We start from the raw sequence: 14,955 nt of genomic DNA on the forward strand, positions 1-14,955 counted from the left end.
GTATGTTACGTTATAGTATGTTAGTTTATAGTATTTTGTGTTATATGTTACATATGTTACATATACTTATAGAAGCCAGTTGTTTTGGAAAGCAGTCATATGTTGTTATGTTAAAGTCTGTCATGTTATAATGTCATATGTTATAGTATGTTATGTTATAGTATGTTACGTTATAGTATGTTATGTTTATAGTATTTTGTGTTATATGTTACATATGTTACAAATACTTATAGAAGCCAGTTGTTTTGGAAAGCAGTCATATGTTGTTATGTTAAAGTCTGTCATGTTATAATGTCATATGTTATAGTATGTTATGTTATAGTATGTTACGTTATAGTATGTTATGTTTATAGTATTTTGTGTTATATGTTACATATAGTTACAGAAGCCAGTTGTTTTGGAAAGCAGTGATATGTTGTTATGTTAAAGTCTGTCATGTTATAATGTCATATGTTATAGTATGTTATGTTATACAGTAGTATGTGATGTTATAGTAGGTTATGTTGATAGTATTTTGTGTTATATGTTACATATTGCTGATATTATACTCAGGACATAACATATGCTGTACATGCAGGAAACATTAAAACACAGTGCAGTATAATATTGTAGTCATATATTTTTGTACACATAACACAAATACTAAAATCGCCTATGCCATAGACCAAAGACTGACTGCATCTTCATAGAAAAATCTTTCAAAGTGACTCGATATGCCCAAAAAGACATTTCTACCATTTTTTTGCCCCTTCTTTTTTGCTTTGAAGTATTTTACTTGCTTCTGTAAATCTTCTATCACCTTAGGAGGTGCAATGTGTATTTGGAAATTGAAATTTTTTTTTCTCCTGATCCAAATCATTTGAAAGGTATTTTAATATTGTTTCTTCTGTTGTATTTTTGTATGTGTCACATACTTTGTTGCTGTCTACTAGTAGAAAATGAAGAAGGAGCCACTGTAGCCCAGTCATTTGGAAATAGTTGTAAAACATTGTTTCTCTTCATCCAGCTCACCACAAGGTGCTCTCAATATTTGTAATGATATTTTGTTGTATTTTTCATATAGCGTGCTTGCTTCACTAAACCTCCCAGCAGCCGTGGAAGATTTAGGAGGGGACACCATTCCTCAATCGGTCATCGAAAAATCTCAACAGTTGCAAGAGAGTGGAGGACGGGTATCCATTGATAAACTCTTCAGTGAACTCCCAGAACTCCTGGAGAGAAACAGAGCAATACTTTCAGAGGTATGGCTAGTGAAGGGCGTAGCAAATATCTTTCATGGAGGGTAACCAAAGGCATAAACAGTTCTGCTTTGGACTCTTTTGAATTTTAGGGAAAGATCTCGTTTGATATGTCTTTGCTGGTATATACCTGCTGGTTAGCACTGATCAAAAGTTGCTTGATCTTTAGTTTGATTAGTCGTGATGTTGTTCAATGGGAAGAAAGTTAAACAGTCTTCTTAGAACTTAGGTTATCAAGAGTGGTTTAATGGACATTACTTTTCTCTACATTTTTACGCCATCTTCACTTTCCAAATTTTGTTGCACCATCCATTGACCTCCATCAGGGATAGTGTTGTGAATCCCCCTCTAATTTTCCTCTCCCTTCATTCCCACCAACCTTACATCCCATACTCATATTTCATCCGCACCCATCCTTCATCCCCCACCCATTCTTCATCCCCACCCATTCTTCATCCCCACCCATCCTTCATCCCCCACCCATACTTCATCCCCCACCCATCATTCATCCTCCACACATCATTCGTCCCCACCCATCCTTCATCCTCACCCATCCTATTTCCCCACCCACCTTTCATCCCCACCCACCCTTATTCCCCACCCATCTTTTATCCCCCACCCACCCTTCATCCCCACCCACCCTTCATCCCCACCCATCCTTCATCCCCCACCCACCCTTCATCCCCCACCCACCCTTCATCCCACACTCACCCTTCCTTTGACTATACTGCTGCCTATGTATGGTTCGTCCAGAATTATTAACTTGTTTGGTTTGGTTTATCAGTGTTATATGTATATATTTTTCTTACACTGTGGAGGTGAAATAGTTCTTATAAGAACCACTTCCAAGATTTGGACAAACTTTCCATTGACCAGTAGTTAATTTTTTTCACTTTTTCTTCCCCTGTATGGTAAACCAGGCAATGAAGGACCTTGACAACGAAGCTACGGCCGATCGAGAAATGAAGGAAAAATTCAAGGAGAAATGGTCTCGAACCCCGTCAGAAAAACTCACGGCTGCTATCAGGTCGGAGGGCAACAAGTACAAGCAGATCCTAGACAATGCTATTCAGGCTGATCATGTGGTGAAGGAGAAATATAACGCTAACAGAGAATACATAGACATCCTATCAAAGTCAACGGTAAGCCTCAGATATTTGTTGATATATCGGACCGGAACGTGACAGAACTGTTCTTCTCTATAAACAGATAATATAGAAAGACGTTATATAAAAGTCAATGGTCGGTTACAAATATTAGATACTTGTCATATACGTTGTACGCTGTGGTACGATACACCGGTGCTATTGATGACAGTGGTGGGGCATTATAAGCATTGAAAGGTAACATCTGGGAGGTAAATAAAAGATGGGTTTTTGCATCCAGGGTAAAACCCAAAGATTCTCCACTGTGAAATGGTCGTACAAATTGTCAAAAAAAACATACAAAAACGAGCCTCAACTGTAAACTGGTTAGCCAACTGAGGTGATGTGTAAGTTAATTGTAAGCCATTCCATTTCACCCTTATGCTGCTGCTTATCGTTGTAAGGTTCATCTGCCTTCACAGAGATCTCATCAAAGTCAACGGCAAGTCACAAATTTAATATATTTGATATATTCTGGACCGTGTTGTGACAGAAATGTTCTATAGTAACAGGAGGCAAAATGGAGATCCCATGAAAATCAATGGCAAAAATTTAGTATAATTCATGTTTATTTGACAGTGTTTGGAAATGTGAGGAACATAGCTAGCTAAAGAGAATATGCGGAAGTTATTTAAAGTGAATGTTTAATCAAAACGGTCATGTCGTTGATGTACCTCTGTCCATGTTGTCAAGAAGACATATGTTAATAACAGAGAATACAATGAATCACCAATGGCTGGTTAAAGTTTTCATGTTGTCTGATTCATGTGAAAGTGTTGGTAAGAGGAAGTATTTCATGAGAACAGAAAATATAATGTTTATTTCAATGTAACATGTGTTGAAATCGACTATATACTTTTGCAAGCGACACTTTTTGTTAACTTTAAAAAGTAAACTTGAAAAATGTTGACATAACATGATATAATCACACAACAGGAAATTGTAACATGTTGTTTTAGTATGTTGAAGAAAGTACTTAACACAAATTGTAAATGAACAATAAATAGACCATTCAATGTATATTTCCCATAAAATGATCAAGTTTCTGTATACCATATATCAGAAACATTTTGAAGCTGTTAAATCAGGAGCTTTAACCAATGAGTAACGGACTAGAGTATATCCTATCAGATATAAATAGTCAAATATGTTGTAAGTTTAAAGTTGAGACTTCACATTGCCTCTTAAGAAGTCCAAATGACACAGTCTATTTCCATGATGCTAAAACATCTCTTTAGGTAGTAACAGTCCATCCGCTGGCCATAACATATTTCACAATGAGATCGTTCCCTCTCAAAAACTTTCGTTTCCCAGAAGATTGTAAAATCGTTATCGACAGAACTACCTGCCAACGACTGCCGAGTATAATATAAAGAAACACTTCTCTGATAGAAAATTAAAAGAATATGTATTGAGATAGTGCGAAATGTATATTAAAGACTTGAATTATCCCACACCTCCCATCAGGACGAGATAGCCGCCTCTCTGCCCCCGGCTTCAGCCGCATCAGCCCTCAAGGATAGCACGGTGGTAGGAGAACTGAGAGAACATCTCAGTAAGGTAGACGCAATCAAGAATGAAAGGGAGGTCACAGAGAAATTGATCAAGACCGCCTCATCCGACGTCCGTAAGTTGGTCTCTTACCCCCATCCCTCTCGATTTCATCCAGTAGTCCGCTTCTCGAGAAACGAAACTGGGTCCAAAATTGATTCCAAACGAGTTTTCATTTTGGGATTTGTCGTCTCTTCCAGACTTCCATTTTATAGATTAACTTTAATACTTAACGGCAGCGTTTCAGAGTTTTTTTTATAGTTTTTAATCCTTTACAATTCCCCCTCCGAAAATCTCATTAAATGCAGTTGAGGGGTAAGGATTTGTTTGGGGGGGCAGGGAGTTGGGGAGGGATTGAATTGAGATTTATTGTGTGTATTCCATGGATTTTTCAATTTCTAAATTTGTTTGGGCCACTGAACAAAATTTATGACACTTCAATATTTCATCATTTTTTTTTTTTTTTTCAGAGGTGAGATTCCTGTCTTCTCTAAGTTCAGGCGGAGCAGTAGACGAAGAAAAGATATCGAATGAAGATTTAGATCAACTCTTTAACGGTCTGATTCAGCAGGTTCAAGAGAGCATTAAGAGGCAGGAGCTTCTTCTCAATAACATTCAGGTAGGTTTTCCAATTATCTGAGTGAACCAAGTCACTTTAATACTTTACCATTAAACATACAGTTATCCTGATCGACCAAGCCATGGACAAACCTTAGTAGGTTAAGCTTCATAGGAATTGTGCGGTCGCGGACAGTGTCTGACGTCCTTCGTGGATAATATGCAGTGAAAAGGTGTCAATTATCCCAGTGAACCAACCATGGAGTATCCTCGAAGTAGGAAGATTCCTGTTTCTCAAGCATGAGCTTTTTTCCACAAATTCGTGGAATATCCGTGATTTCTTTTCTACCTTGGGGACAAAAACTATTATCCTAACACACTGTAGCATACGCAAACTGGAAACGTTTTGCAAAGTTCCGTGATTTTTTTTTCACCCCAGGCTCATCCCTGATTTCTGATGTAGTCTCAACATGCTAAAAGTAGGGCTCCGCCCCCTCTAGCAAATCTACAAATCAATAACGCCGACAACGTTTTTTCAGTGATTGCATGAACTTCAAAAATGTGTTCGAGTATTCCCGTAAATGAAAACATCCAATCTACAAGGTATGACAAGGAGACGACGAATGTTTCATGATTTATTCCTACTGTAGGGAAGAGCAAACCTATTTAAAAATGCATAAAATGTCTTTATTTGACAGTGTTAGCCATCAATAGGTAACCCTCTTTGAAAGTAATTATCTTGACCAGAATGGCCATTAACCATTGTTTTTTGTATCCTTGATTTTGTCCTCTCCAGGATGCAAACACCAGATTCTGTAATGCCAAGAGTACGAACGTGAGCGGACAGGCGAGAGAGGAGATGTTGAGGAATCTGGCCGGGGCTTTCGATGTCTACATGGAACTTACAGGAAACCTCAAAGAAGGAACAAAGGTCTTTACTGTTCTTTATAAATATGTTGAATATTAGTACGTCTGTACCCTAAGTGATATGTTAATGGGAGTCTGTGACAACCGGCTTCAATTATTAGACTTACTTTGCATGGCGCTGCCATTTCCACTCTCATTAATCACCCTTATTTGTCCCAACTGGCTCCACATTATTTGTAGTGACTGTTGTGCAAATCTTCCTGATGGTGGTGAACAATGGGTTATCAGTCGTTAAAGATAGTCTGAAATTACGATCTCAAGTGTATGCAATGCAGACAAGTGTTGTATACTTGTGACTCTTAGCCCAGTGTGCCACACTGTGGAAGTACCATTAAGTTACACTAGTTACACTAGTCTAAGTTACACTTGTGTTGAATACATGTGACTCCCTAGCCCAGTGTGCCACACTGTGGGACCTCTATTAAGTTACACTAGTCTTGTATACATGTGACTCCCTAGTCCAGTGTGCCACACTGTTGGACTACCATTAAGTTACACTAGTGTTAACAGCTTCACTTTCACGTTACTTCGAAGCCAGCTCAAATCTTATATACTGTGAATTAAAGTCATTATAAGTCAAACTTTGAAGAGCAGTACACAATTGCAACCCAAGTTTATCGACTTATGTGTTCATCTTTAATTATAAACGCATAGGCTGACTGAGTGTGGTTTAGAGTTAACAGAAATTACACAAGTACTTCAAGAAAGTCTATGGTACCATACCAATTCCATTATGTACGAAAATACATATGTACACACACCCATATGTGTGTGTTTGTATGTATGTGTGCGTGTTTGTATGTATTTTGTTTATGTAAGATTGTGTGCATGTATGTACATATGTATGTGTATATATCTAAGTCCATTCAAGTCACCATCTAAGTCTTCCCTTCTCTTCGCCCTCAGTTCTACAATGACCTGACTCAGCTCCTAGTTAGGTTCCAGAGCAAAGTCTCTGATTTCTGCTTTGCTCGAAAGACCGAGAAGGAGGAGCTGCTCCGTGATCTGACTGCAGCAGCTGCCAGTATGTCCAGCAATCCAGCACCAGCCGCCCCTGCTCACCATCAAGGTTGGTAACCATGGTTATGATTAAAGGTTATTATGACAGTGTGTGAGGGTTGTTGGTTTATAGTATAGTAAACAGTTTTCCAATTAAATTTATATTGCGCCTTGAGCAACCCGCAGGGCGGATATGTGCGCATTATAAATTGCTATTGTTGTTATTTTTATTATTATTACTACTAATATTATTAATATCATTATTATTGTTATTATTATTACTAATAATATTATTAATATTATTATGATATCATTATTATTAATACAATTATTAACAGTTGTTTTGCGTTTGTTGGGTAAGGCCTCTTATCCAGGTCATCAACTTTGCCACAATGATTTGGATTTACTGTCTGAATAAAATATTCTGTTTTTCACAAAGAAAGACTAACGAAAAAAACGTTGCGCAGAGTGCCTATCTACTACAGAAAGCCTGTGAGATGCCCTTTGTTCTGTCTAATGCTGCTCTATTCATGATTGAACATTCCAATTAAATTGATCTTTCCATCCATTCAGTTCATTCCTGTTCCCTCTCTCTCTCCATTTTTAGTCTGTTTCCATTCTAGTTCTGCCTCTGAAGAGCCCCGCAAGGATTGAAAAATATCCAGGTCCTGTATGTAGTATACATAGCTTATAGTTTTGTTAGAGTATGCACCGACATCAGTAATATTTCTACAATATTCTCATAGCTGATTTACCAATGACTGGCCTTAGTTGTATATTAGGCTTTCAGCATGACAGTTGATCTTGGTGAAGTGAGTATATGGTTATTACCTTGTTCATTTCCATGGACAAGTCCACATGATCCACAAAGCCATGATTAATGGACTTTCTACATATCTCCATCACTTTCCACAGATAAACCTATCCCTGCTGCTCGCGGAACAGCAGCTTCCAACTCTCAACCTCCGGCCCGCCCTCCTCCTCCGAGTCGGGCACCTCCCCGCCCTGCAACAGCTCCGCCTCCAACTGTTCCTCCTACAACAGCTCCTCAACCGTACCAGGTGCAACCTCCACCACAGGCTCCGGGACAGTACGCTCCCTACCAACCGATGCCCACCTATGCCCCCTATGGGGGGTATGCTCCTATGCCTCAAACGTACCAACAGTACCCTGGATACCAGCAACCGCCTCAACAGCCTCCCCAGGGCTATAATCCCTACCCACAACAGCCCCCACAGCAGCAGTATCCGTACACCCCAGCAGGTTATCCCAACCCCTACCAACAACCCCCACCACGTTAACATAACGAGTTGTAAAACCAATCATATTTTTGGAAGAAATTATTTAGAATACATGTAAGCAATCTAATCTACGTAAGCTATTTCTTGATAATGTACATTTGATATCTTTTTTAATGGTTTGGAGTTGGTCTTTTCCTTGGCTCATAATGTAGTATATACATTAGAAATATGAATATTATTACTATTATTATTACAGCAAAAAAAAGTCAATTGAATCAGCAAAGAAAGTTGTGTTTGTTGTGTAATGTCAGAGATAATCAATTGGAATATGATTGCCTTTAAAAGGAGTTATTTTATGTCAGTGCTACAAGGATTTTAGTTTCTTTGATCATTTTGATTTTATCCTGACTTTTGCTCAACAAACAAGGTGATATGTCATATGCAGAAAAGGTTACAATTAATACTCTCGGCATTGCAGTGTTCATAAGCTGACTTTGGCATGCTGACTCAAATTAAACTTGTAGAAGGAATACTGTAAAACCAGACTTAGGTATTATACCTTTGTTCACTCAAAAGTGTTAAACTAAGTGGAGCTCGTCTAAAACACCGCACATGGAGAAAATAATAGAAATGTCACACATATCCTTGAAGGTAACCTTTTTCATTTCCTGGTGACTGGAATTTAGTAAATGTGTCATATTGTGTGCATAGTTCTGAGTATTACAATATGGAAGGCTCCTATGTGCATTGTCAGTCTTAACTGCACAGATGTGACATTTGTAATAGCCATCACAATATCATTTCATTCATGACAAATTGTATGTTGCCCGGGGGATAAAAAAAACGGTTCTCCTTATTCCACTGATTTTGCTTCTAGAGGGAACGCAGGAAAACTTGCAAAAAAAGAGAAAAAAAGGTCTTACAAAGTCAGTCTACATTGTAATGTCATCGTTCTGAATTTCAAGGAGCTTGTTTGTAATTTTTCTGTACGATGGTATTTTGGGAAGGTTCTAAACTATTTCTGTGTGATTATAAACATTGTAGTCCTGTACCAGCCTATCATCATACCCAGCCAGCTGCTTTATATGCAGATGTCCCTTTTTCAATTTTTAGCGCATTCGTTCATCTTATTTTACCGTTAGAATTTTATATTCAAGCCATCGGACCTGTACCAATTTTGTTGTGATCTTAGATGTAACATCTGGCAGGAGTTGTGTTTGGTGATATACTGATATATAGCATTCAAATCGTTGAAGGTTTGTAAGTGCTTAGTCTCAAAGTAAGAATCCAGCTGTCTCCAAGTACAGAACAAGTGCCTCTTAATTAATACAAAGTGGAAAGAATTCTTCTTTTATCTGGAGGATGAAAAGAAGATTCTTTGCTATTTTGGATTTTCAATAACCGTAGCAGTCAGTGAACAAAATATTGCAGACGTTTTGTAATCACAGCATTAGCAGTTTGGAGATGAGAAAACTGAAAAAGGCTGTTTCACTTTAAATTTTCGCATCGCTTTACTTTTGAGAATGTGCCTCGTTAATAATTTATGTTGAAGTGATTTTTTTTTAAATTTAAGCTGTACATATGTTAAATTGCGAACGTCAAGCGGCAGCTGTACGACTACTTCGATAGGAGTAGAGGCTGTAGGGCAATATCTCACATGAATGACGTTTGTCTGATGTTTTCATTACAATAAACAATCAGAAAGTTTGACGTACAGACAATATTTACTACCTACCACCTTGATGGTTTGGGCAATTATGTGTGAAAATACCCTAGGTATGAAGTATTAACCAGATTTGCTCCCTCTTTAGGTTTGTGCCAGGACACCCAGTTGGGGCAATTTTTTTCTATACTGTAGTGTCAAGTCCAGCTTCAGAGCACTCGTATTGTCAGTACGAGCAGTATGAATATCAAGTTTCTATCAGATCAAGGTGAGGAACTGTTTGTACTGTCAATACCAGTGCTTTGAAGCATGATATTGGAGTACAGTTTAGAGAGGTAATAGCATTAGGAAATTGTCCCAACTGGCTGGCCAGGACGACAAAGAGCTGAATATTCATAAACGAAATGTTTCTTCTTTTTGTGTCTCAAGTGATGATTTGATTTTGCTCGTCTGTGTTAGATCCATATTTCCTCTGTCGATTTTTGTTTATTACTGAGTTTGATACAGAAGACGATGTTTGTCGTTACGAAGTCGTACTTCTTACATGATCACAAGATATATATGTAGTAGTAGAATAATTAGGAAACAAATGGCTATGTTAATTAAGTATAAATGGCATCGGTAAAGCAATCAGCAACCTACTTCTGATTTTGTTTAGCGAGATGTTGTGGAATGCGTAGATGGTTTTCACACACGCCCACATTTCTCGTGGTTATGGATTTATTCCTGTGGAGTAGATACTCCGTTGTAATTAAATTGTAGTACAAAGGAGGAATACAAAATGACTGTCTCAGTCTGCTGGTATTATTCTCACTGTTATGTCACTTGCTAAACTAACACACCAACAGAGACAGTATTTGCCAGGTTTCTGACATGAGTGTCACATATAAAGTCGATTACCAGCTGATTTTTGTTCCATTGTTAGCTCAATGGTTAACGCCGGTGCCTTTCAATCATTAGGTCCCCAGTTCGAGTCACTCCCAGATTAATGTATGTCGTCCAGTTACAGAGTTGTTGACAATTAGCAATTCATAATCATGGACGTTAAATATGAATGTAAGAGACTGACTTCGGTCAGCTTGCGGCTTTTATAAGCCAATGAGGCTTCTTCGCGAGTTCCTGCTTGCAGGAGGATCTAATATACATACATATACATTGTGGAAGGAAGAATACACATAGTAGAGGATATGTGTATTGGAAAATGAACTACGTAGGCCGTTGAAACATGTATGGTTCTAGTTGGCAGTGCACTTGAGTGTGTACAATGTGAGAAATGCAATGAAACCAATGCTTATATGCTCCATAGTATTTTACAGTATTCTCTCTCTCTTATGTTTTTCATCTCGGAAGCAATAAATGTGAAACTACTCTTTTAATAAGAAAACAGTCTTTGCTTATTGTTATGTGTATCCTTCAGATTATGTAAAGAAAGAATAGAAATAAATAAACACAATGATCAAGGGTTCTTACTTACTAAGACAATATTGTCCTTTGACTATTAGCTCTCGTTTGAAGCCATGCAGGATGTTTTGTTACAAGGAATTTCAACAGCTTTTTCTGTCTTTTATTTCTGAGCAATTGTTCATTTTTGTAGTTGAAAGAATCGTTGTTCCCATCTTCAGTGTAACCTTAAACATTTAGTTAAAGAGCCTGTTTATTGTTAGTCATATTTTGGGTCTGTATTTCTGGAATTTATAACTATTTGTGGGTGGGGGGGAGGGGGGCATTAATTTGTATGAATGGAATGGAGGCTTTTGGAGTTAATTTTGTTAAACTGACTTGATAATGTGAAGAATGGAATACACAGCAGTGGAAAAAAATTAGAAAAAATATTTATATATATATATATATATAGGTATTATTCTTTTCATTTATAAATGGATAAGGCTAACTTATCATTTTAATATAAAAGTATGTGTAAAAGTAAGTGGGCCTGACGTTTCGATCCTAGCAGGCTCTTCTTCAGAGGCTGAGTGACAAGTAACAGAAAATACATGGGACAAAATACAAACACAAATTACAGATAGGTTTAATGAGCAGGTAATACAAAAGGGATTGAAGTGAGAGGATTAGTAGACAAAGGGTGGAGAGAAGAAAGAAACCAACAGGGGGAAGAGGAGAGGTGAGAGATAAACTGTGTGGGAGATAAAAGAAACAATTTAATATAAAAATAGGCTGAAATGAATCATGTAGTATATATGTAAACTTGAATTCCGATCAAACACACATCTCAGACTGTACAACAGTGATATCACTGTTGGAAACCTATTTTCAGATCTCGATTAAACTTGGTGAGGGTATTGTGCCTGAAACCAGGGTTGAACACAAAAATGTCCAAATCAGAGTTGAAGTGTACATGCCCATGAAATTGAATGCTACCTCTGTATTATTTTGGAACTTGTCATTCATTGTATGTCATATGTTTTAGTATTAAATATCATTTTAAGCAAAATCTTACCACGAAAACCTGAAGTGATTCCAGAGGTTATAGGTTCAAATCCCACTTTAGGTAATAAGTTCTGTGCTTGTTCAAATGGGGGTGGGGGGGGGGAGGTGAGGGGGCATTAAAGGGAGGGGAAGGATGAACCTGTTTTTGCTCCACAACAAAACTGGTAGTAAAATAAATGTGTATTTGTTTGAACTCTTTGAGTTTCTTAAGGAATTTCCATGCTAGAGTAAAGTACCCGATACATTTGCCAGAAGTTGGAAACGTGACTCTTTTACTGCCATTATTGTTAAAAGTTAATCGGTAGGCTTAAGCTGAAGTACATCCTCAGTGCATAAACGCCCCAGCTGCCCTCCTCCACAAAGCCCTTCCCCTGCCCCCTTGCCCTGCCCCTCCCCCTTGCCCCCTTTCCCCCTCCCCCATGCCATATGTCTAACTGAATTCCACATTGAATTACATAACCAGAGGAAGAGGCATTTGAGATACAGCATTGGGCATAGGTTTCCGTTCCACAAGCAACCATTCTGCGCTGAGGGAGTCTGCTAGCAAACCTGTGAAGTTGCCACTTCCACGATGTTGCCAGGAATACATTCGCTGGTAGGAAGTCATATTGTGTGTGTAATATATAGTGTTGTGAGTAAGCCGACACCCATCTGGATCCTGTACCATGACCATTGCTTCGTTGCTGGTATGAAAGCTGGAAACCTCAGCTCTCAGGAACTAGGTGACAATTGGACATTTGGTTTTGTGGAAATTGCAGCTGATAGACATGCTGATTGGATAGTTTTTGTGTTATACTTGTATCCATTAAACAAAATTAATTGACCGTAGGTAGTTAAGAGGTGCGAGATGTCAGTTAACTGTCACCCACCTCCCCACCCTGTCACCCTTCCTCAATGTTTATTTTAGTCAAGTTTTAATGGGACTGACTGTTTTCTTCAGGTATGGTATATATATATATGTTTACATCTGTGAAGTTTATTTTATCTCTTTTCTGCACAGAATAGATTGAATTGTGCAATTAAACTTCCTGGCTATCAGCTAAATTACAGTAATTTGAAAGTTTACATTATCAGAAAAGTAGTCTTAATGAAATCTTAATACAAACAAAACTAGGGGGAAGGGAACTATGTAGTAAGGTGGTTGGATGAATTGGCTGGGAAATGATCTGCAGAGGGGGGCTGGGAAGGGTACTGAGGGACCGAAGGGAATTGACGCTAGACTAAGGGGAATTGAGAGATGGGGACATGGCTGATCGACGGGGAGTGGAGGGAATGGGGAGATCAAGCAGGGAGTATATAAACACTATGGTAGGTAGGGTGGAATTGCAAAAAGTAAGAAGTGATACGTACTGAATGATAATCACACAATGATTCAGACAAAACACTTATAGTCATCATAATGTGAATCAATTCAAGAATTAAAGTGAACAAGTTACTCATACTACTAGTACTGTCATACTCATACTCACTGTCATATATGTATATACATATATGAATATGGATATAAATATTTATATATATATATATATATATATATATATATTTATATATATATATATATATATATATTTATATATATATAAATATATATATAAATATATATATATATATGTGTTTATATATATGTACATATTTATATATATATACATATTAATATATATACATATATATATACATTGTATATATATATTTATATATCATAGCTCCCAACTCTTGAGAAGGCAAATGCTGGTCCATGCCACGATCGAATCGCTGTCCTGGGGGAGGGGCTGTTCCCCTCCCCCTTTTGATTTTTTTTGGAATCCTGGTGATGCCTACATGTAAAATGGTGGCACTTAATTAGAAAGGCTTTTGTCACCCAAAATTTTCTAAGAAATATGCATTTTTTTGTGTGTAACATCAATAAATTGAATAGTAGGTGATAATTCATTCTCTCCCGTGGCATGAAAATGGTCGCTGCTCGCCCCAATGAAAAGTAATATAGGCTAATTTGAGGTTCAATTGATGCTGTAAAGGAGGTTTTATACTCTATTATGCTAAATGCTAAAGAAATGATGGTTGCTAAGTCAAAATTTGATGCAATTTTTTTTTATGTATACTTGACAATTTCAATGCGGGTTTTTTCGCGGGATGCTTGCGCGGGTCAGCAGTTTTGGGTGTTAGAATGCAGGTCCAACCCGCGAATTGCAGGTCAGTTGGGAGCTCTTATGTATACATGCAGTGGTGTAGGAAGGTACTTTTGAGTGGGGGGCTGAAGACTGATGGCCAGCCTGGGAGAGGGGTCTACAGGGAGGGGGTGTCCCCCTCCCCTTTGGATTTTTTTTGCATTTCCAGGTGGCCTCAAATACAATTTGGTGCAATATAGCACACTTTTCAACACCCACTCCATTTTGTAAGTAATTTTGCATATTCACCTGGCCTTAGATGCAATTTGGTGCTCCAAATGAGATTTTTTTCTCATTTGGAAATGAAAAAGGTGTTTTCTGACTTGCGAAGCGGGGGGGGGGGGCGGAATGATACTTCCGCCCCCCCATTTTTTTTTCACTTGGGGCTGGCGACCCCCCAGTCCCCCCCCGGTTCCTACGCCCTTGTATACATATATATATATATATATATATACATATATATATATACATATATATATATATATATATATATACATATACACATTATATGTGTGTATTACATGTCAGAGAATGTAGTCAGCATGTGTAGGCCTACGATACTGCATCAGTGTTATTGTAAGAGTATAACAAAACAGGTAGCAGCTGTTTCTTTCACTAGTTTGTAAAATTTAGCCACAACCAGGTGCCTGGGGACATGACAATATTGATTGCAGTTGACAGGAGGAAGGAAATTAACCTACATGTAGCCTTTGGCCGGTGAGCAATATATCTGAGTTGACTAACTGATCATGCCTTGTCCATCGGTTTATTTCATGTTTCATCTGAATATATCTTCATTGCAGGACACTACTTATTTATAAAGCCCCCAAAACAATGACTTGTATAGTAAATAAGAGTCTGTGATACACATGTACAAGCAACCATGGTCAAAGTTCATTCCACATGCACAAGATATATCTAAGGAGTGTATGTGTGCTAAACATAACACAATAAACACATGATTGTGGGTTATTAGTATCTCAGCTGCACACCACACAATATTACCTAGACAACAGTTCA

At 37.9% G+C, this 14,955-nt stretch overlaps 1 protein-coding gene across 2 annotated transcripts in view; it reads left to right on the forward strand.

Moving 5' to 3' along the window:
* The window catches only part of LOC139966865 (programmed cell death 6-interacting protein-like), a 30,989-nt gene extending 20,074 nt beyond the window's left edge, over positions 1-10,915 (forward strand). For both annotated transcript variants that reach the window (XM_071970301.1, XM_071970300.1), the window contains 7 exons: positions 1,064-1,241; positions 2,159-2,380; positions 3,851-4,010; positions 4,405-4,553; positions 5,289-5,423; positions 6,326-6,488; positions 7,334-10,915. In XM_071970301.1, coding sequence (XP_071826402.1) covers positions 1,064-1,241; positions 2,159-2,380; positions 3,851-4,010; positions 4,405-4,553; positions 5,289-5,423; positions 6,326-6,488; positions 7,334-7,719 — 1,393 coding nt within the window. In that variant the 3' untranslated portion in view covers positions 7,720-10,915. The remainder of the gene's footprint in view (positions 1-1,063; positions 1,242-2,158; positions 2,381-3,850; positions 4,011-4,404; positions 4,554-5,288; positions 5,424-6,325; positions 6,489-7,333) is intronic.
* Positions 10,916-14,955: the final 4,040 nt, after the last annotated feature.

Source organism: Apostichopus japonicus, chromosome 4 (assembly GCF_037975245.1).
Source record: "Apostichopus japonicus isolate 1M-3 chromosome 4, ASM3797524v1, whole genome shotgun sequence".
Classification (NCBI taxonomy): Eukaryota; Metazoa; Echinodermata; class Holothuroidea; order Aspidochirotida; family Stichopodidae; genus Apostichopus; species Apostichopus japonicus.